This window comes from Lathamus discolor, chromosome 9 (genome assembly GCF_037157495.1).
Source record: "Lathamus discolor isolate bLatDis1 chromosome 9, bLatDis1.hap1, whole genome shotgun sequence".
Classification (NCBI taxonomy): domain Eukaryota; kingdom Metazoa; phylum Chordata; class Aves; order Psittaciformes; family Psittacidae; genus Lathamus; species Lathamus discolor.
Genome location: NC_088892.1, coordinates 13419290 through 13442806, shown reverse-complemented (window position 1 = coordinate 13442806; position 23517 = coordinate 13419290). Strand labels below are relative to the sequence as shown.

General features: G+C 41.9%; 1 protein-coding gene and 1 long non-coding RNA gene across 2 annotated transcripts; one reads left to right on the top strand and one right to left on the bottom strand.

Moving 5' to 3' along the window:
* Positions 1-39: 39 nt before the first annotated feature.
* On the top strand, positions 40-15475 carry LOC136019208 (uncharacterized). The gene is made up of 4 exons (XR_010614774.1): positions 40-328; positions 1291-1380; positions 10198-10262; positions 15080-15475. It is a non-coding gene; the product is annotated as an uncharacterized LOC136019208 (long non-coding RNA).
* COMMD5 (COMM domain containing 5) lies at positions 4650-23509 on the bottom strand. The gene is made up of 7 exons (XM_065689107.1): positions 23342-23509; positions 19553-19713; positions 18407-18435; positions 15154-15204; positions 11122-11217; positions 9257-9332; positions 4650-7381 (listed from the first exon to the last, which is right to left on the bottom strand). The coding sequence occupies exons 1-7, from the start codon at positions 23505-23507 to the stop codon at positions 7280-7282; spliced, it is 681 nt and encodes a 226-aa protein (XP_065545179.1). The 5' UTR covers positions 23508-23509; the 3' UTR covers positions 4650-7279.
* Between the last annotated feature and the right edge of the window lie 8 nt (positions 23510-23517).

Genomic DNA, 23517 nt, shown 5'->3' with positions numbered 1-23517 from the left:
GCCGCCCCCGGGGCGGGCTGTGCGGCCCGGCCCGGTCTGCGGAGGGGAGGGGGCGCCCTGTCAGCGCGGCGCCCTGTGAGGGCTTGAGGCCGCTGCGAGCCCCGTGAGGTGCGGGCGTGGCTCCGCCCCGGCGCCGCCCGCCCCGGTGGGTGTCAGGCGCAGTCCCCTCCTCACCCGGGCTCCGCGTTGCGCAGGGCCGTGCTGCAGGTGAAGGCACCGCGGCGGGACCCGCTTCCCGCCGGGCAGCCGGGACGTTAGGTTTGACCGTTGGTTTGCGTGACACGGCGGCGAGGAACTCGATTCGGTCCCGGGTTTGGCAGCGTGATAGGTACGGCGGTGCAAAATAAGTAACCGTTCAAACCGGCCTGGGAAAAGCAGCAATGCCGTTTCCTGCTGGAACTGGAATTTTAAAGGCTGTAGTGACACAGATATTAACTCTCCTGAAGAGGATCTGTGTAGTTGTGAAGCGATTCTGATGTCGGGTACTTGTGCTTTTAGGACTAGAACACCAGGAACAAAATGCCGTGTTTACGCGGGTATGTGGTGTGGCATATTGCATAGGTATACCTGCCAGGTTCTAGGAAAAAAACCGCAGGCCTTATGATGTATGTTAGTTTTATTTAGGACTAGCCGAGTTGCTCACTCCAGTCTGCACTTTTCAACCGATTCTGGTGATATGAAAGGTCTGCACTAGTTCTGTAACTGTTGGTGCTAACTAGGGAGAAAACCGCCTGTGCTACCACAGAACAGAAGCAGTTGTTTTAAAAGAAGTTGTCCGATTTTTGTTTGTTTGCGGTTTTATGTAGATCACAGTTACAGGTTCTAGAAATGTCCGTGGTATCTAGATAGATGTTTTTGAATACTCTAAAAATATAGAGCACTTTTCACACTGTCTTAAAATCCACTGCAGTATTTGATATTTCTGAGGATAGCTGTTATTGATACTACTGGCCTCCTCACAAAACATAAGAGATGAAGGAATTGATTTCCCATTTCTTATTTACAAAAGTGTCTGGATCCCCCAGCTTTGCCTATGTAAACTAAGCAGGTAAGGACAAGCCCTGCCCATGGGGGTTGAATAGACAGGACAGAAGATGGAAGAAAGGAGAAGCAAGAAACATGACTGTTGTAAGACCTTGTTTAGAGAAGATACACGAGAATGTTCAGATGAGCTTAGATTTAAAGCAAAAAATGTAATTTAAAGGCAGTTAAATTCTGGCCCTTAACTCTTAGTAACGCCCACCAGAATAAGGAGGGCTAATTTTGTGATGTTTATGTGTCCATGTGTAGGCAACTTTGGGATTATACAGGAAGTCAGAGTTATACCCGGAAACAGAAACCAGCCATCAGACCCCTCAAAAATTGTCTTCAAATTCTATGGTAAGAAGACATTTTGCACCTGCTAAAAGTTTGGACTCTGTCCCTAGGGCTCTTGAAAAGAAAGTGCAACATCCAACCATTATTCCCAGGTAAATCCTTTAATTAGAAAAAGTTTACTAGAATAACCACTGGGTTTAGTATATTTTTTTTTCCTGCCATAGCTTAAATCAGACAATAATCCAAAGTGTAGCTCAGCCTGCCATCAGGTAATTCAAAGAAATATGGGATACCTGAAGCACTTAAGGTTTCAGTTAAGCAATGCTTCAGAACAGGCAGAGTTAGAACTGGGGCTCAGAAGGATGGGGTTTTCCCCACAGACTCATGCTCACTAACACAGACTTCGTTTCCCAAACTTCCATGCAAGAAGAGCTCATACTGTTTGTGCCTGGTGTGTGGTAACCCAAATCCATGCACTCAGCAGAGATCCTGGGTTTGCTCAGGTTTTGCTGCTCAGTGGATGGCTCCACAAATCAAGCTCACCAGTGCTGGCTTTCTCCTTAGGTTTATACACGAGTTACAAGGTAACACACTACCAGTTACAATGATTGGGTTTAATCTACATGTAGTATTTGCTGTGTCCTTCCTTCTGGTCACTACACATGCTCAGAGGAGAGGTCTTCATTTGGGCCAGAGTCTTTTTGACCTCTGTGGGTGTGATTTTTAGTATTATAATGAAGGCAGTTCACTTCAGGACACCTTAAAAGTTAGTTTCATTGCCATGTTCGATAATCAAATGATCACTTGGCCAAGCTGTCAAATAGCTCATCCCTTAGTACTACCAATCCTGAATGTCCTCCTTTAATATTTCAGACAAGACCAGGATCTAGTTTTACCCATGAATTCCTTACAAGAGGTTCATTTTGTCCCAGGCCCAAAATGCAATAACTATGTAACTATGGCTACCAATTGCAGGTGCACAATATAGCAAGTGATATATCGTATCACTATAAAAGAACAAAGAAAGATGTTTTCCTGTAGCTTTGAGGTCAGCAGTTGTCTCTATTGCAAAATAGCCTCGGCAACCCCTCAGTATGTTATTTTTCAACTATTGCGCTGAAAACCACTATGAGTCAAAGCCTATTCAAGCGAGGGAAAGTGACAGAACCGCTGGTTACCAGTAGCAATGCGATGACAATCTCTCCATCAGGAATATGCCACCAGTATTTACATGGTTATATTTCAGACACTTAAAGAGAGAAGTCACGTACAAAGGCAGGGTTTCTAGCAGCACATGAATTCAAGATAGGGAAATAGATTGTGGAAAATGTGATCAGCATTTGTGCTCTGAAAGGAACTTCCACAGTTTCTATTTACAATGTATGAAGGCATCTGCAGGGCTTGCTGACAGGCTGATCGCTCCGGACTGGAATGACTTCTCAAAAAAGCACTGTGAAATGTACTTCTGGGAATTCTCTTACAGCAGCAGGGACGTGGCTGAAACATTTCAAGAGAAAAAGGCAGCTGTGCTTATGAACTACTCCCATGGTGGGAGCTGTGTGTTTAGGAGGGCGAACAGAGCACAGTCCTTTATCCAAAGCCAGAAAAAAGTTCAGACCTCATTATGTACGGCCTGTGGGCAAAATCACTGTGATTTTTTAGGGAGGAAACCAGCTGGCTCTGCCTTTGCTAGTTCTTGGTACGTGTGGTGTTTGGTAAATGTTAGTACTTTGTGGGGTGTGACAGGTACAGAGTGAGCTGTACAATCACTAATGGCAAATGTTTTTAAGCCAAGATACTGCTTTACTGTTCACTAGAAATCAGCAACTACAAAATATTTGATTCTGACATCAGGCCAGGCTCTGCAAAGATTATTTTAGCAAGAACAGCTGTGTAAGTTGAATGTACATACTCAGTCTAGATATGCTGGGGTGTTTTTATATAACACATCCTGAAAGCGTGGAGTTTTCATACATTCATACATATATTCATGGATTTGGAGCAGCAGTGGGTCATGAGGTGTACTTGATTAGGAAGCAAAAAAAGAAAAAAGCAAAAAGCAGGAAAAAACCCAAAGCAACTCCCTACCTACCTGCATTGTTCATGAGATCAAGAACGATTTATCCCTCACTTAAGCAGAAGTTAAAGCTAGGTGACTCACTCTGCAAAAGCACATCTCCCTTGTATGAGTTTTCTGCAAAGGGAGGTTTAATTTCTTCCTTTTAATGACAATGAGCACAATACTGATCTTCTTCCAGCAGTTAATGGCTGGCACAACAGGCAGGATGAGAGCATGACTACATTCTTCAGCCGCCTTCTGGAGCTATAATCTGCGTCAGATTTTGAGACCACAAAACCAACCAACCTATTTCTTTCCCCTCTAGACTCACTACTCAACTAACAGAACTAACGCAAGTGTGAAATTCTGACCTCCTAGTCATGCTGACAGAGCTCCTGCTCTGCTGGAAGTAGGGATGAGAAAACTCACATCACAAATACAACCACAGATGGCTTGTTATTTTCAAGTGCTGTGCACACACTGTAATAGTCCATAGGCAAGAACAGATTTGGACTGATGGCCTGTGGAGTTGAGCCAACTGGAAAGAAAAGAGGGAGATCTGACCGGTATGTTGGGAAGCAGTGCTGACAGACGGGTAGAGAGCGGGAAGGGAACATGTGTGAGTTCTTCAGCGTTATTTTGCCACTGAGTCTCTGAATGACTTCTGTGACTCTCCTTTTGCATTCTGCCTACAATGACGACTCCTGCATGCGCTGGGCATCTCTGTTATTATACATACACGATTAACATTGAGAAACAATCAAGTTCCAGTTCTATTTTCAATAGGTTTTGACACATTAATCTTTAAAGCAAAAGTATAATGTTCCATATACTGTAAAGGAAATTAAAGAAAAGGTGAATTGGGGAAAATTATGTTCATACACCACAGGTTAGAAAATAGCTAGCACTAAGACATTCACAAACACATTTAAATAAATGCATGGCGCCATCAAATAGAGAAAGCAACTGCATCTTGTTTTTCAAGGAAAACTACCAATGGAAGCTGGGAAAGGTCTTTGCTACCTGTTGGTCTGTGAACAGTGTGTAAGAGGGATAAAAATACTTGTCCTTCCCAACAAAAACCTCCTCCCTTCCTAACTGATGACTGACTGGTGATCAGGCTGACAAGAGCTCGGGACCAACACAGCCAGCATCCCATACAAGTTGTATCTTTCCCACATTGTACAGAAAGGGGGATTCACTGCCTGTCCTTGAAGTGTAACCAAACCTAGAGTGAGTTGGGTAAAATAATTTGTGTTCAGGCATACCCAGATTCTGAGAAGGTTATTTTTGTTCTTTATTGAAATGAAAGGGCTGCAGTCAGAAATGCAGTGGAATTCAAATGCTGGAGTATTTTAACTGTGAAGTAAGATATTTCAGTGTTGAACAAATATTTAACACATAATTCACTGTGAAATTAAGAGAAAACAATACTTTTAAGGCTCATATTTTATCAAAAGTGAGGAACTGTCCACTATCCACTACCATTAGCCATTTTGGTAACAACTGCTGTCTCACTGGAAAGCTACTCTGTCAGAAGGAAAGCCCAAATTAACTCTTAAGTACAGAGGAATGAAAATCCCAAGTGTTTATGTACCCATTCATGTGCACTGTAAACCTCCAGTTACAGTAAGCTCCTGCTTAATGTGTGGCAAGAAAAAAATTGAGCCTAAAAGAGGTCCATCACCCCATGTGGAGAATATGAGGAAAACAGTAAGGAAGCCTTTCCACTTCCGGAGAACGTGGGCAATGGCTGTTACAGGAGAACAATGGAAGGAATATATTCCATCTAGAAGGCATTTATGGATCCTTCTGAACAGTAAAAAAATACTTTGCAAATGTCTAGAGCAGTAGGTCATTTTATACCCATGCAGTGTTCCATTTGTCTGTAAAGACTTCACTTGTCTCAGTTGAGATTCCTTTCTAGTTTGAAACCAATAAACTTGAACATTCAGAGGGAAAAGGTTGTAACAAGGAACACAAGAATGTATGTTTTGTATCACATCTTGTGATAATGGAATTCCAGAAATAAGATATACAAGCTTCACAATCTAAAACAAAAAAGAAAATATCACATTAATGCAACCTACAGTCCACTTGAAGTTACAGAAGCTAATTCCGCTTTACATCCTTTGGTGTAACCTGAACACAGTAGTTAAGACACAGTATGGATCAAGCCTCAGACTTATTGATGAGTAGCCTACAAAGCAAATGGAACAGTTTGAAATAAAGGCTGATAGGTTTATTTGAAACTACAGGACGCATTCTTGCACAGGTTTTAAAAGCTTTCTGGACCATAGCTATTGAGCTATCCTTGTCATACTTTTAAAAAGAACTTCTTTGACGGCAGCCTGCACTAATAAAGTGAAGTCATTTTATAGCTGTTGTGATTCTTAAAATCCAAGAGCCAATTCATCCTTTCATACAGAAACAGCTGTGGGAGTGTAAAAGGCCTCCTAATCCATGGTTTTAATTTCAATAGTTTTCTCCAGGCAATAAGGGAGACAAAGACAAGTTCTACAGTCACAAAAAGCAAGAGTGAGAAGTATGGGTGGTACTACTGATGTAAAACCCCTAAAAGCAGCTAGAATGAGCCAGTGCCCACAACAGTCATGGCACATGCTTTCTAAACTGCTTTTGGCAGCAGGATAAATCCAATAGTTCTAGGGCCCATGGCTTGCACTGTCACTGGGCCATTGCTCACAGCCTCCATATCTTTGCTGCTGGGGAAACCTTGTTCAGGCAATGATTGAGGAATGCAGCCCTTCTTGGCAAAAGTCTTAGGGACATACATGTGGTCCCATGGCATTTAAATGAGAGTTAAAACATATGCTTCAAGTTAAGGGACTTCTTCCAAGATTTACTCATGGGGCAAATAAATAGAATTTTTATTTCAGTTGGGAGGGACCTACTTTGATCATCCAGTCCAACTGCCTGACCAACACAGGGAACTTCAGCCTATGCTTAACTGTTTCCTTGGCCTGGTGGGTTGGTATTCTCACACCCATGACTTTCCTCCCAGAGGCTGTATGCAGCCTCTTCATCCCAGAGTCTGATTTGCACTATTAATGAGTATGTAGTGATCTACAAGATCACTGTCTCCTGCCATTCGCTATTATTGCAGTGCCAGAGGTTTCTGCCCAGTAATTCAGATGATTCTGTTCACACTGAACATATGGGAAATACATAAGACAAGCAGCAGGCCTTTCCAGTTATAAATCTATGAGATTACTGCTATTTAGCCCATTTTGATCAACCAGATAAAGACTTACATTGTACCTTTCCACCTGTGCGATTCCATGGAATTAGTTCCAGAAACTCAACTTTTTTGATCCACAGACTTCCAATTTTCTTCAAAATTATTCTTTAAATACCTGCAACCATAACTCAGTCAGCGAGAAGCCAGAAGCACTTTTACTTACACAAAACTCCAGTTCACATTTGTCACACGAGAGCACAGGAGTGCATGTTTTTTGTTGTTGTATTTCTTATTTGATGTACTGCAGAGCTTTCTTCTGATACACACTGACGGGGCTTCCGGTAGCAGGCTTTCAAAAATACTGAGAGTGATGAATCACAATCAGAAATAAATGACTCTTACATCTATTAAGACAGTTATTTAAAAAATGTTTTGATGAATCATGCAATAATTCTCGCAAACAGCATTATGCTTTTTCATAGATTTGGTTTTGTTTTTTTCCTAAGTCTTATGAAAAGACCTTGTGCTTTTAACGCTTGAAATGAAAACGTATTTACAACAGACATCATAAACGCCATAAATGACCATAAATGCCACTTTAAAGTTCAGAGAGGCAAAGTGGTGACGCTTCCCTGCTTTGCCATTCACCAAACATGCTGAGGGTGTTTTCATATCTGTTCTGTAAACTCCCAGTTTCAAAGCGTTCAGTCCTGGATCTTCAGTACACTCCTCTTCTCCAAGTCATTCATTTCCTTCAGTATAAGGGCAACGTTGTATCTCAGTTCTTGAAACTTTGCAACTGGCACCTGAAACAGAATATTCATGTTAGAAAATAGGAAGCATCTTGGGAACTGTCACAAGGACATGCCTAGGGACTGGGACATGCCACCCCATTTACTTTTTCAGGTTTTCTTTTTCGACTTAAAGGATTTGAGGTTAGGAAAATGCAGTTAATTCAACAAAATCATCCAGGTGAACAAGGAGAGTGGGAAAACCCAGAAATGACAGCTACCTAATACATCTTCTACACTGCCTGATGTGAGAAAGGACGTGCTCTAGAATGTAAACGGATGGCTGCTGTGGTGACGCGAGTTACGGACTGGAAGGAAAGATAAAGACACTTGGAAAGCTGCAGAGACTAAAGAATTCTCAAGCAACAAATTCCAGATATTCTGCTTGTCTGAACTTTGCAAGGGAAAGGAATTGAGGACTTGGCAGCAACCTCAAGAGCAAAGGGCACTGCCTGTATATGGAAGGCCGAAGATTTTGGTTAAAGTATACAAAACATTTTCAGTCGTGCAGGAGACTAATGGACATCCCTTTACCACTTCAAGCCTGAGAAGCCAAATGGATAGAAATCTATTACCTGGTAAGCAGAGAACCACATATGAGTGCAGGCACAGACTGGGTGACACATTAGTGCAGCACAAACACATGCGCTCATGTGAGTACCAGCAGCAGTCTAGCTAGTCCCAGCCTGCTCTGCAAAGCACTGCCTAATTTACTTCTTTGAGAACACTGAAGACACACAGTTCTTTGGACAGAGTCCTTCGTAATCCTTCTGCCTACTGTAGCACAGATACCAGTTGTGTGAGAGGAATCCAACATCTGATTTTACATTTTCCATATGCATCAGAAATGCATCAGAAGGCATCACATCCTTTTCACTTTTGACATACATACAAGACTCAAATCTAAGCAATTAAGAATATATACTAGTTCTCACAAGTGAAACTCACCCTGTTGTAAAGGGTTATCCTGAAGTCCATGGCATCATTTCAGTTCCATGGAAGACCTCAGAGTGTATGGGATGCCCTGAGCTAGGCTGTCCACAGCAAGGGAATTTGATCTCAACACTTTGCAATGTAGCACTGAATTTGTGCCTTCCTCAATAGCTGCCTGTTTGTGAAACACTGTAAAAGTAAAATCAGTCCTCCTCTTTCAACCCACAGTACTTGGTGCTTCCTCCAGACTACTACTAACACCTGAACTGAAGCCAAAATCTTTAGAGAGTTCAAATGTAACAGTGCCTGCTGTGCACTGAATTCCTGTATGCACCACCATGTTATTTATAGAACAAGTAGCATTCCTTTTCAAAAGTTAAAAATATGGAAGAGTTTATGCCATCTTCTGGCAAGCCTTTATGTACAGCGTCAGAAATACTGCCAGTGACTAATTCTGAGGTAAAAAGCAAAGAGGTTTTTTTACTTTCTTTCTAGCAGCAAGAACTCTACTGAAGAATAAAACTATCTCTGCCCCAGAAGAGAATGTTACCATTTTAGAAGTGTACCATACATTATATAAACTACCCCAGTGATTCTCCTGTCCTCAAGAACCACCATCCAGTCTGAAGGTTGCAGTTGATAACAACCCCCCATTTTTCAGTCAAACCAGGTATTACACAACAGTGGGTTTTAGTAATTAATGCTCCTTAACAAATGAGTTTCCAGCAATATGTGTGTGGGAACAAGGTATAAAATGATTTTGGGTGGCATTTCATTATATGCAGCTACTCTGAGCATGAAGGATTCCAAAGAAAAACTAACCAATGATAATGTACTGTTTACAAAAGCTTTAACATTTTAAACAGTAAAGAACTGTTAAAAACTGTTAAAAACAACTTCAATGATTTTTCTTGTTTGTTTTTTTCTTTTTTAATTTATTATGGTAATCAGACTTACTTCAAAGCGATGAGCTGTCCCATCTGAAAGCTTCAGCATCATCAGAATGGATGGTTGAAGTGCACGGGCCAGTGAACTGAAATTATTTACATGATTAGTATTACAGCAATAGACATGGCCAGTGGGATGAGTACAGCAATGTACATTAGCAGGTTGAGAGGTTCATGTAGGCTTTATACAGAATATGAGCAATTCCAGTCATGGAGACCAGGAGCATGGGAGCTCATGTCCAGTTTACCTCAGTATTGAGACTACGAATCTTTTTAATAGTTTAGTAACTATGAGTTTAGGAGCAATTTTGATTTTAAATAATAGTTCAGTGAAACTATGGTAAGGATAAGAGCTAACCAAGCACTGCTAGTAATAATACACAGTTTTCTTATGTAGTTTACCATGTTGCATTAATCTTTCCCATCCCTTTAATACTTTCAACTCCCATCTCATTTAGGGAATCAAGCTCTTCCAGTCTTCATTCTAAATTTGTGGGATGTTATTTTATTTGATGACCCAAGAAAGGGAAATGAGTCATTCTTGTGCAGCTTTCATCAACCAACCCTGCCAAAGCCTGCTCAGGTACTGAAAGGCGTTACAGCCAGAAGCCATTCACAGAGGCTGGTGCTGGATGATAAGCAAGCAATCCTGGGGGGCAGGTTGACTGGAAAGGAAGTAAGAGGAAGGAAAACAGAAAAGGCCAGTGTATTGCTCCAGTGTTTGGAAAACAAATCATAGGATTTGCCTGCAGCTTGCAAGCACTGTCCCTGAGGATGTTTATCTGTACATTTTGCTCTCTTAGAGGTACAGATTTTTTTCTGCATAGTGGTACCTGTTTTTACAGGTATCACTATGCAGCACTGTTTACAGCACTTCACCTGAGAGTCACCTCCCTTAGTAGCTTGTGGCCATTACAGCTTTCACTCAGGAGCCCTTTTTCTCTCTTTCAGGAAGACCATCCCTGATCCATGGGTGTCTCAACTATGGCGGGAAAGAGACTCTCCCTCGGATGCAGGTACTCATGTATGCAATATGAAGTCACTCATGCTAACAGCGTATGCTACTGACAAATACTGGATCACCATCTAATTTCTTTCACCTTGGTCTATCTTGGTTAGAACAGGACAAAGACCAGGAACAGCACAGACAACTTGTTTCTGTTTCCTTCTGGCCCTAGCCAAAGTCATCCCTCAGCTGCCTCTGCTGTGGCAGACAGCAAGAAGCTATTCACTGCAGGCACAGGCAGGATGATTACAAAGAACTTTGCTCCTGATCTGTGAAAGAAACTAGGAGATCAGTGACAAGTTGCATAACAATGTAAAGGTGCTGTTCTGAAGCCCCTCTTTGTAGTATGTACAGCAGACTGGACAGGTAATGAGATTTTATTTATCATGTGCAACACAGAAATGATAGTCTGCTTGAGAAGTTGTACAGATGATTTCCCTCCCCTGCTCCAGTGAGAGCTTGGCTGGCTGTGTGAGGGTCAATCCATCTAATTTATTCCATCATATCTGAGGACCTGTGGATGGAGTTCTATCAGCTCCATCAAGTTTCAAATTTTTGAAAGAAACTCAGACTTTGAATTAAATGGTTCTTAGCAAAAAGGGTTTAGAGACCAAAACAAATAAGGAGCTCAAAATTAACATTAGCAGAAGATGAAGGCAGCAGCCTGTTGGCAACCCATGTTAACAGCAGCAAGCTGTATATAAACTGACTTCTGCACTGTTCAGAAAATCCCCTCCATATCTTATCCTTTAATGCTGCATGCCAGTCCCTTACAGAAGGTACATTTTAACACTATCCACATTTTTAAGCAGCACAAGAAGTCCTTGGGCAAATTAATTTCTAGGGTCATGCAGGATTCTCTTTTATACCTTGTGGATATAGCTACGTCCACTCTCCACTTGAAGTCCTGGATGCTTGGCAGCCTACTTCCTTGTATGAGAGCTGTGCCTTCGGAAGTGGGACGCCTACAGAGTAAATCAGAAATGGGAGACTGAAAAGCAAATTCATAAAACAAACAACAATCTAAAGAGAAAATAAGATCCCTTAGAACAAAGCAATCTGGAACTTGTTTCTTTCCTACATCTATCATCATTTAGAGAGGTCTGAATGAGTGGAGGTTTTGTGTGCTTAGGAAAGCTGTGCCCAGATCATCCACTTCTCCTATGCTTAACTACAGTCCATGTTAATAAAAAAAAAGAGCAAGTGACTCTGTGTAATTCCAGTCAACTGATGTCATTCTAAAGTCCAGCAAGAGTCACTGTAATGGCTGGCATTTCTATTGTTTCAATTACATACAACTGCACAGGTTAGAAAGGAATTTGCAAATGGATCTTTATCTTCATGCAGATCCAACAGCAACAAAGCAAGCAGGGATGAAACTGGTGACTTGACCAAACAAGCAGGAATAAGGTCACTGTGCTCCTTCAGCAGAAAGCATCTGGTATTAGCAAGCAGCAATGTTTAAAAATATAGTAATAGTACAGTGTACTTGGAAGCACACTTACAAAAATAATCACAGTGACTCCTGCTAATCCAACACAATTTACAAACTCTGAAGTCCTTACGTAATGCTCACTGCCAACTCTTGCACAACCTTCGCGATTTTTGTCTAGTTTAACATGTGAGAAGCCAAGGCCTGAATTTATAACACATACTGCAGGAACAAACAGGCTGATCCAGCCTCAGTTTATTCCTGTGAGGAGATACAGTTGACAGCAGTTCAGCTTCAGATGGTTGACAGTCTTTGAAATTTTAACAGCATCTTAAGCTTAGGGTAACTTAACAACCCAAATCTGATACACAGCCATAACAACCACCCATTTTTAGCCATACATGCAGAAGTACCTTCATCCCATGTGTCCTGAAGTTATTTCCAGTACATTTCAAAGCTACTCCAGTACTTCCACTGAGGGCAGGATAAGAATGGTTACATCCTTTATCCATGGTGCTAGACATAATCTAATTACAGACTTTACATCAGAAAGGAATCCTCTCTGAACAAATCCAGGATTGCAGGAATGACAGTTTAACATCCCAACTCAGATTCTTGTGTGCAAGTTAACTGGTACCTTTAGAAACTTCCCAGAAGGATTAATGATTTGGTAAGGTCCACAGGACTGGCAGACTGAGATCCTCCAACACTCTTGCATTTAGCAACAGCAGTGCAAGAAAGAATTCATCCTTTTTTTCCTTGGGGGGTGGGGGTGCTTAGGAGGGGTGGGTGGTGTCAGAAGTGACACATTCCTCATAGTACGGTAAAGGAATGAGCAGAAAAAAACAGATCAGCTGGTTCTTACTCACTGTCAGCTACAGGATAGGAAGTAGGTTACCACAGCTGGGTGCAACCACAAGGAGCTGGAGTCTAGAATGGTCATTAGCAGGATTAAACAGTAAGAACAGGCCTTTCCCTCTGTGGCAGCTGCTGCCAGAGCATTGCTTCATTTGGGGAATGCCTAAAAATAGCCACATGGCTACCGCTTCCTTAAGTCACGCTAACTCCCATCAATGGAAGACCATCCATTCAGTGCAGCACCAGTATTTCGAGGGAAGAAAGAGTAGAGAAAATAGGAAGATGTTTTAGTTAGCAGTGGTGGGGAAGATCAGCAATGCCCAAACAGAGGTGAAGCTTCTGAATATTGTTAAGCTACAGCATTTCTGTGGCCAAACCACAAAGCTTTAGTTATGGTCAGGACTGTACTTCAGCACCACTCCCTCGGAAAGAGTCACAGCTTTTACAGCTTAGTTTAAGCTTCTGTCAGCACCTTCCAAGCTTGGACAAGATCACAGCTGGAACAGCAAGAATCCTGTAAGGATGACAGAATGTGCATAGTGGCCAACATGCATACAGAAATTATACAGGCCATTAATCAAGCCATTGAGTTCTAAGAGGAAAAGCAAAATGGAGTAGAAAAGACTCAATGGATCTTATATCCAAAACCTACAGACTATAATTACATTTTGTAAACACTCTGTGCCAACAGCTGCAATGTACTGTCAGCACATAGTGCCTAGGCAGAAGTTAGAACAAGTAAAGCACCATGGATCAGTTAGAGACCATCCAAATTATATGTGGAAAGGATGATACACCTGGTGACAAGAACATCATCTGCCAAAGGATGCAACAGAAGAGCACTCAAAAATGAAAGATTAGAGAATGTGGAGCAGCAGCTGACCTAACAATTCTAAACTAAAGACAAATTCTGGATGGCTCCCTATGCACATAAACAAGACATGCCAAGCAGGCCACTGAACAGGGAGAACGAACAAATATGTACGGGTGAAATGCTGACAAATGGCACACAGAATGCACCCTCCTGGTAGAAATTAAAGCTACACTATTAAAAGAGAAAGCATTACATTTATTACAAACACTCAGAGAAGGGGAATTAGGGTTATCTTTTCCCTTAAAAACCTTATAATTTCTGCAGTTATTTTATGGTGTCAATGTGGCAAGTTTTTCTTTCCTTTTGGTCTACACAGTTTGATGGAACTGTGGAGACACTGAAGTATAAATGTTAAATTTCCAGTACTTCAGAGCTGTTGTTTATTGAGCAAAATCACAGAAACAGGATAAGATGCCAGGAAAAGTATTAAAAATGGATTTTTCTGGGTTATCTAGCTTATACTGAATTTTTGATCAGATGCTAATACTTCTCTTACCATCACAATCATATATATTTACAACTCAATAAGCATATCTATGATTCAGTGTTACATTTAAGATTATAAAAGCAGATCTGTCTAGAAATCAAATCTGAGGTACTCTTCTCTGGTCTCAAAACACAGAACAAGATTACACTGGATAATCACAGCTTTTGAAATGAGAAAAAGCTAAATTTTCCAGCATCGTGATTTTGCAGTAGAAAACAGACAATCATGCATGCTTCAAATGACATCTAAATTTATCTTCTTTCTCCACCACAAACAATATTTCCACTTTGCAACCATGAATTTTGCATTCTTGACACCTATAATTCAGACAGAAGAGCAAGAAAAAGATGAGAAGGCTGAATTTATTTTTACTCCAAGAACCTTTAGCTTTAAGCCAAGATCCTAACCAAGGAAATGAAAAATATTTTTAACTTTGGTAGCAGCATTCAGACCCTTCTGAGGGTAACTGAAATACCACAACTATGATTACTGGGATTCCATGCAGAGTATCTGGAGCAGCATTGGGTTAGTGAAGCTATGTACTCAGTGACCTCAAGTTTCAAGGAGAAAAGTTCTGCATATGTAAAAATTCCAAGCAATTTCTAGATGTAAAATAAGCTGAATATGGTTGAGCAGAGAACCATATAGAAAAAAGGAATCCCTAGAAGGGACAAAAGAGCTAAGTGGTTCAAAATGTTCTTGATTCAGTACTTCCTCTGGAGCTACTGCTTAGAAAATGAATTACAGCTATCAGAGCACTTGATATCTCATACATGTCATCAAGTCACCCAGTGTGAATTCCCAATTCAACTGTACATAAAGATTTGACTAAATGCTGTCTGTGAAAGCTTCTATAAACCACACTATGTAAAAGGCATATGTAGCTTGCCTCCCAACAAAGCAAGTCTTTCACTTTGCTTTCAACTGAATGATAACAATGATTAAAATGCTTAATTCTACAATGCATTTTCATCTGTAGGTACTGATGCACAATACAGAGCCTATAGAACATTATAAAAATTGATGGGTGATTATCACAGAAGAACTGGAAATTGGCATGAAAGCTACTTGCTGTATTTACAGCCACACAGGATGGACATCATGTTATGTTGAATCAAAATAATGGGACCAGTCTTGTTCGTATTAATTTAGAGAATTTTGCTGTTCCTGCAATAGGCCTGGGACTTACATCAGCACAGCTCTGTGCAACCCTGCTGCCTGCACGATGCAAGATACATGAAGATACGAACCTGTTTCCAAAGACTATACTGGAAAAGTCCACAATGAAATCTTCTGGTATCCTTAAAGAGAAGACCAATACAAAATATTTAAGTTTTTTTGTAACCACCAATATATGGCCTTAGCTACCAAAACAAACAAAAACTCTATTACAGAACACAAAAATGTGTCATCATTTTCCATCTTCCATTGCTTAAAACTGCCGTAAGCACTTCAGTGTTGACTCAGTCTAGGCTCTCAAAAGGACAGCGTATGTTTTTATATCAAGAACCCTAAAACCTGTATTACATCTTCCTGTCCTACCTAGTATGGCAACAATATTTGCTTAACTTCTCTCAGTCAAGAAAAGTTTTACTGATGGCTCTGCCAAGTGCAGAAGGCAGGCCAGCAATTCTTGCTTTCAGAAACCCAGACCTACACATTTCACTTTCACCTGAACTGTAATGAAAAGAAGATGGAATGAATTGCCCCCACAAAAGCAAGAACAGAGGCCCTTGTAGCTAAGATTACTTACAAAAGGAGCACAGCTAAGACGGAGAGGACAAACACAGATTTGATGGGGACCATGAGAACTGGTTGCCTAGACTAACTCGCGCCCCATCCACCCTGTGTCTCTCCCATACTTTACCACTCCTTTGACACTGTTGTTGCTTCATAAACAAGCTGCTGTTTATTTTCAGTTCAATATATCAGGCTGTGAACTGCAAAGACTGCAGAGAAAACACTATCTGTTCAGCTGTCTTTGCCACAGGGACTGTAACCTCCTACAGAGAGGCAGGTTGGACAAGTGAGAGAGCTACTTCTGTTGCCACAGTTCAATCCAGCACTCGACATACATCAGTGCCCAGAGACATTACTCACCACTGGTTTGAGATACACAGTGGTATAGCAAAGAAAAATCAAAGCAAACAGGGAAGTTACGTGTCCTAAACGGCTTACAGTGTCTAATGATGGGAGAAAAAACAACTCATCAACTCACACAGTGGGAAGATGAAACAGCAATTATCAGCACTTTAATTCTTAATGGAAGAAGTGGGGTTAAAATACATTTTTAAACGGTGTTTGGATAAAACTGAATGCATATTAGCAAGGTAGTCATCTGAGGCAAAGCGGGAAGTGAGGAGGAGGAACTAGACAGTGCTTTTTTGGCTGCATGTGTCTGTCTGTCTTTCAGAAGAGACATGACTTTATTTCTGCAAACATTACTTATACTTCCCCTGCAAGCATATCACTTAACCCAGCTTGATGATGACCCAGTATCCTCTGTATGTAGTGGAATAGCTGATGACAGGAGGTTGTAATATGATTGTTATGATACCTATCACAATAGTTGCTCAACTGTAAGGGCAAGTGTTAGTAAGCAAGACACACTACTGCTACCCTTGAGCTTGCATTATTTTTGCTGGGCAATTAATGATTTTGCGAAAAATTCTGTACCTGGCTCTAACCCACGAGGCCAGTCACACACTAAGCAGATCAGACACAGAACATGGCACAGCTCAGGCCTGAGCTACAGATCGCAATCAGTTTTCAAAGGGACATTCTGAGGAAGGGGCTCGAAGGGCACGGAAGATATGGGGATGTCTCAATCCTATGTTATTTGCCTAAGCCATAACGTTATTAAACAACCTGAGGGTTGTGTGTGGACATAGTACCCACAGTTGAGAGTGAATTTCTTCTCACTGGCTCAGCCAGTCAGGCCAAAAAATAGGGGATACAGAATGGCAACCCTGTGAAACCCGTAGTACTGATGTAATTAATCAGAAGTGGGTATTAGTCCAGCCTCTCTCTCCACCAAAAATAGAAGCCAAGACCAGCTGCATCACCAGGAAACATGATTAAAAGACTTTATATGAGTTTTCTTCTTTTCACAGAAGAAAACAGAATGCAGGATAGGTAAAAAAAAAGGTAACTTGGCTCAGAGCCCAACCCTTTTAAAAGTCAACACAACAAAAAAAGCAAAATAAGCCATTTCTCTGCATTAAAAATGCAAAATTCCTCCCAAACTGGGTGCCAATAATGCCAAGACACGGCTGTTCACTATGGGTGTTCTTCATGTACATGAGAAAAAGTGTGCTCAAATGACAGGGATGGAGGCCTGGGAATCTGTATTTCTAGACACAGCCAGTGTAACACAGCCAGCCCAGCCAGTGACTTCTGGCACTCCTGTACACCAACTTTCTCCACGGCTCAACAGAGGAATATTTACCCAGAGAACTCGGCACGGAGCTTTCAGCGCTCTTCATTATCCCTTAATCACACTGAACACAGCCTGTGCACACCTCAAAAACACCAGCTCCCATTGGGTCAAAAGCAACTCCTCAGTTTCTTACTGACCTACTTTAACCTGGGTGTGAACTCCGTGACCTGGCAGAGGAAGCAGCTTGCATTTTAGCTCACAAGACAAAAGGCAGGGCAAACTCCAGCACTGAGCTGCAGGCAAAATTGTGTCAACTAGCCAGGCACCTTTCATCATGGCCCCAGTTACACCTTTCACCACTTACATGTCTAAATCTGCAGCTTTAACTTGCCTGAAGTTGCTCACAAAATAAGTTACGCCTATGACTCTGCAGAACAGAGTCTGAGGAGAAAGCCAATGTGCAGGTTAACAGACAAACAAGGACAAAAAAAAAGACAGAATTAGAAACATACTGATCTATATTTCTCCTAGGTGGGAATCAGAATGCTGAGAGTTATGGGAAATGAGCATTTTAAAATAATTGGGCCTTGGTGCAGAGGTTTCTCTACAGATGAAACCAGCAACTGCTGTTATTCTCTCCTTGCTACTGAATATGGAAATAAGGGAAAATCTATAGAGATGATTATCATCTGAGGTCTAGCTTTTAGGATATGAACTTCTACTCAGAGACACTCTGGAAAGGCTGATACCAATTCTGATGAAGTCTGTAACAATCATTATGCTTTCTGGGGTAATGGGCAGGAGAGATCACAGCTGAACAAGGTGGTAGAATGTCATGAACGTTTTATCATTGGCCTTTCAAAGAAGGAAGAAAAGTAGGGCAGCTTCTTAGCTTCCAAAATACCTTACTAAACATGTTAAAAGATATTGCAGGGGAAGGTAGGGATGGCAGAGAGAAGGTCACTCACATTTGCATAACTTGTATTACAGACTAAATGAGACAAATCTCCCCAGCATGTGAAATTTACTGCTCATGCTAGGTGCTAACTCAAGTCTCACACAACACCTCTGGCTTCACATGATGTTTGGTAACAAATGTATTCTGTATGCATAAATAGGCATACCTGAGCTCCTTTAGGTCTTCCTTAAAAACCTAGAAGGACAAAGAAGGTGAGATTTTACAGGATGTAGTCTTGAAAGATCATTTTTTACCTGGTGAATTAATAGTGGTTACCTGCTTGGTATCTCCCCCCAGAAGTCTTAATCTCAAGTGCCAGTAATATTGAAATGACAGGTTACATATTGAGAAGAATTTCCAGAAGCCTTCAATCAAGTAGTGAGAAACTAATTTTAATGACCTAAATCTGTTGGAAGCCTTTATTTTCGAAAACAACATCCCCGCTATTTCCTTCATGTAGCTATCCATAACATTCTTTTTTTAGAGTAATTAATTACATACCCTTATTCTCAAACATGTCTTGCAGTAACTTGTTTAAACTATGATAACAGAAAGGAAGTGGTGAAAGATAAGTTCTGAGTACTAAAAGCATATTTTCAATATGCTTCCTGTAATACGTGAGATTTTCCAGCATGCCTGGGTAAACACAAAAACAGTACCTTAAACAAGAGAACAGTGCTGTAAGCCCAGAAGTGGTTCACTCACATAAAAACAAAGTAAGAAAAGAAGAAATGTAAGGTAAAGTAACATGAAAAATAGTCACGAAGCAGGGATAGGCATCAGAAACATGGCATATGTACCCATATTCACACAAAACACCCATAGCAGAAGCAGGAAAACCTTCCCCCAGTTTTCACTCCGCTGTTCCAGCCATGCAACCTTCCTTCCTCTAAGGCGGAAGCATGAAGAAAGGCAGGCAGACAAATATGAGGAACTGTAAGTGTGGACAGAATGAGCGGTACGTGGGAGCACACGGTTATGGTAACAGAGAGTTGATGCCAAGGAAATAACTTTGCAATAGTTTCTTTTGGGGTTTTAATTTAAGAATGAAAACAAATATGCACAGTGCAGGTGCTGAAATAGAAAAAGATCTCTCTTTCCCAAACCTTAAATACTCTTCCAAGAAGCTCACTGTAAACCTATCTAACAAGTAAAACAATAACCTCTAGATTTTTAACAGTTTCTTCCAGCCACTTTAACTTGGAACATTTTTATGTGTAGCTCCCCACCCCGGCAAATAGGTTTTGGATGGTAACTCGTGTTTGATGCAGCTTTTAACTTAACAGGACTCCCAAGTACTCCCGGAACTTACTTCTTGTTTGAAAGTTGATAAGGGGAGTCTCAATGCCTCTCGCAGGAGGGTATACATGCCAGAAATGAGGAAAGCAAGTTGCTCTTCTGAGAGATTAGTGCTTTCTGCAATAAGCTTGACAGATTCCTTGCAGTCTTTTCCTTCCAGCGCATTAACAGTGACTGTGAATAAGAAAGCAAAGCAAGATCCCTTTAAAAAGAGGAAGACCTGGACTCTGTAAACATCAGCATAAATGTGTATGATTTTACTTGACTTACTGTACTGACATTTTTCCTGACGTGAAACTGCCACTTCAGGTCTCTGTAAATACATCTGATCATCCACCCCCATAGGTCAGTCTCACAACACTTTACCAAGAGAACTTCAATGGATTAAATCTTTTGCATTGCAAAATGGAAGATGTTTTCATTGATGAAATTTCTTTCATTATCATGCAAAAAAAGAGTAAAAAAACCTATTGCTCACAGGTACAATTCCAGCTTGAGCTTCTATTAACAAACTTGTTCACATCAGAAGTCTGCTTAAAGCTTACTGACGCTTCTGATACACAGCTTAGGAGAGGAACTGAGCAAATGATTCAGCACTGTTCTCCAACATCTTACGTCATTATCTTGCAATTTCAGCAGAGACTAAGGGTTAAATGACAAGAAAAACAAAATTAAACCTTCAAGTCTTGTAGTGTGCACAACTGCTGATAATGCAAACTTCAAAGGAAATGACAGTTAACCTGTGCTGCAACATTAATAACTGGTGTGGGTTTATCTCAATCTTCATCATTCAATTACTCTTTCTTTTTCCACATATGTACTGGCTTATATAAATTTCTGTTGTCACGTCAGCCTCTGATCAGCCTGGAAGGGCTGCTGAAGCCACAGGAAGCCCCACTGTGGGAAAAACAGATTACTGACACAATCCCATTGCAGGATCAGGGCATCAGATTAGTCATTTATAATGAGCCGTATTAGTGCTGTGAATAAAACATGAAAAGTTAAAAATGTCCACCAAGTGGTACTGAAAGCCAGCACTAAGAGATTAGCTTAATAATAATGTTGGGAAATAAATAAAAAAGAGTTTTAATCAAACTGGCAGTCTTCCTCTTGGTATTAGGTGAGTTCCACTGGCTACTGTTTTCTAATTCCGGATAAACTCTCTGCTTTTCATGTTTTTAAATGTGCATCAAATTCAGTGGCAAGTCTTGGATCATTCATGTCGAGACATAAGTTAGTTAGTTCAAATTAGTTTTGAATACTTTGAGTCACTTAAAATATTGTGTGGTTTAGTACGCTGTTTGCTCAGTTCAACTTGCCTAGCATCAGTAGCTAGATTTACTGCAGCCTTAGGCTGTAAGCTGTGAACTTTTACCTAAATATGCTTTGTTAGTTTTCTTAGTGATCTTTCTAGAGGCTACTATGGTGCTGTGTTTTGTCTTTAGTGGGAGAAGAACTTGATAACACACTGATGTTTTAGTTGTTGCTAAGTTTAAGTTGTTGCTAAACGTTTAGATAATGTTTATCTTAGGTCTAGGGCTTTTTAAGTGTCTGTGCTCTGCTGACAAGCAGGTCCACAAGAAGCACAAAGCAGAAGATAAGGAGGCTACAATCATCAGTAGAAGCTATAACTCAGCAAGATAAGAACAGTAAACAGCCTGCCTGTATGGAGACAAGAGAAGGAATCCAATAAGGTGTTAGAAAACCCCAGACGAAAAAATCACCACTGGACTAAAAAGGTGTGCGAGAAGCAGGTTGTGTCTGAAGGAGGAGAAAGTGTGCCCAAGAATGTGTGTGAGCAAGGAGTCGAAAGGAGCACCACGTGCTCACTGGAGCTGCCTGCTGTGAAGGCACTCTGGTCCCAGCAGTTATCCTGGGTGGTGTATGTGCAACTCCTTGGATGGTGTGCGAGTGCTCAGGCAGCAGCTTCTCCCCTAACAAGTCACGTTGCTGACTGAATTTGTCTGGCACTACCTACACGGCAGATTTTGCACAAGTAGTGAGGGTGTGCAAGGTGCTAATAGTGCTAGTACCAAGCTTTCCATGCTGAGAAAGGCTCTGCTCTATGACAACAAAACTGACTTTGAGTCTGCTGGAAAGGCCACATACAGATCAGCACCAAAGCCTGCCTACAACACCATGCACAGAGCAGGAAATAGGTTGCTGCTTACTTATCTACTTAAATACAACTTTGATCTGTTTCTTCAAAGAGCAACTGGTCACTTAGACAACTAGACAGCTTTAATGACAACAGTGGTCTGCTTTCTGTTGACCAACCCTAATAATTAGTTAAAAGTCCACATAATCTTTTATAACCTACTCGCATTACCCTAGAATTAGAAAAAAAAAGCATAAGCCCAAAATATCCCAAGAAAATCTCACTGCTGGGTCATTTGCTCCTGGTAGGAAATAAATGACACTTTAGCAGAGCCTGCAATAACACAGGCTAGATAACCCTGAGATAATGGTATACGCACTTTTTACACTGTGAACTGTGCAGGTACATGAAGCCATGTCTCATTTTGTTACGATTTAGCAGCATAACAGCAACAGCCTCAAAAAACTAACTTGGTGCAAATGCCAGAGCAATTCAGATGTATTGATGTATTCATCATGTCTTCAAAGACTACTAACCCTTCAAAGAACAACCCACTGCCCTGCAAGCTGTCAATCCCCAGCCAACAAGAGCAGAAGATAACTGGAGATCTCTGCCAGCCTCACATAACCTGGGCACTTGGATGAATCCCTGTGGTAGCACCTGCCCTGGCTTCAGACGGCTCTGAAGGTCTGTTTGTTCCCCCTACAGTAGGAAACATTTATTGCACACCTAAATGTAGGCAATAATTCACACTGAAATAAAGCTCACTTGGAGCTTAGGGGACAGTCAGGCTTTCTGGCACCAATATAACTTTTTGGTCTTCATTGTCTCTGCATTGGACAGCAAATATGGTTCAACACCTCTATTTACTTTTGTCCCAGTGCCTCTACCTATACATCTAGCTTTATTACTTTCAGTTACTGTCAGGAAACCCTGGATGCACTGCTCCATTTCTGGCTCTGCAGCAACACTTTCAGAGGCAAACAGCTACCAGATGCCTTGAGTCCTTATTGACTCAATCCAACAAAAAAAAAAGAGGCCCGAAAATAAGTTATCTGAGAGAACACACGTGCCAGGGCTGCAGCACTACACTGTCTGTGCAGCAGTTGGGTTCCTTAGAGCTGTGCTTTTGTTCTACTTACCAACTCCTGGATTATTCCGCAATTATTTTGTGTAAAATAATTTACTCAGCCAAGTAACTCTGATTTGGGTGGCCAAAGGTGCCTTGAGAAAACCTCAACTTTCTTGCTTTACCGCAGGCAGGAGCCTCAGAGAAAAACCTCATCAATCACGGCAGCCCCAGCTCCAGTCAGACACCTGCACTTCGAGCACCCTTCATTTCCTCCTGCACGTTATGACAGCATCCACGGGGGCTTTGGCTTTCTCCTGACCGACACAATCCCACCGTGACCCGACCACTGCTCTGGGACTGAGCGGGGAGAGAAGAGTGAGAGCGCCTCGTTCTCACGGACCTTACGGGATTTTAGGATACGCACAGGAAAACCCGTCATTAATTCAACGCTCAACTTCAGCGTCCTGCAGGGAAAAGCAACGGGAAGCGCAACGGGAGAGCGGAGACCCCGCCCGCGAAGACCCTCCAGCTGTCCCCGCCTTCCCCGCGGAACGCGGCGCTGCCCTCCGGCTCTGACCCACACCCGCGGCGGGATGCCCGGGGCGGGGCGGGGCAGGCCTTGCCGGCCGTACCTCTGAGGAGCCGCCGGAAGGTCTCCTTGCCCATGTCCTGCAGGACCCGAGCCATGGCCTCTACCTCGGCCGGCACCCGCGGCCCCAGGAAGCCGCCGCCGCCGCGGCCGCCACCGCTCTCGCCGTGCCCGTGGGCCGGGGCCCTGCCCGCCGCCACCGCCGCCATGGCCGCGCCG

Excerpts from the sequence above, each read along its gene's own strand:
- COMMD5 (XM_065689107.1), bottom strand. The coding sequence starts at position 23,507 with ATGGCGGCGGTGGCGGCGGGCAGGGCCCCGGCCCACGGGCACGGCGAG. Across the intron at positions 15,205-18,406 it reads GAAGACCTAAAGGAGCTCAG|GATACCAGAAGATTTCATTG; the intron begins GTATGCCTATTT and ends CTTCTCTTTAAG. Across the intron at positions 9,333-11,121 it reads GACGTAGCTATATCCACAAG|TTCACTGGCCCGTGCACTTC; the intron begins GTATAAAAGAGA and ends AAATAATTTCAG.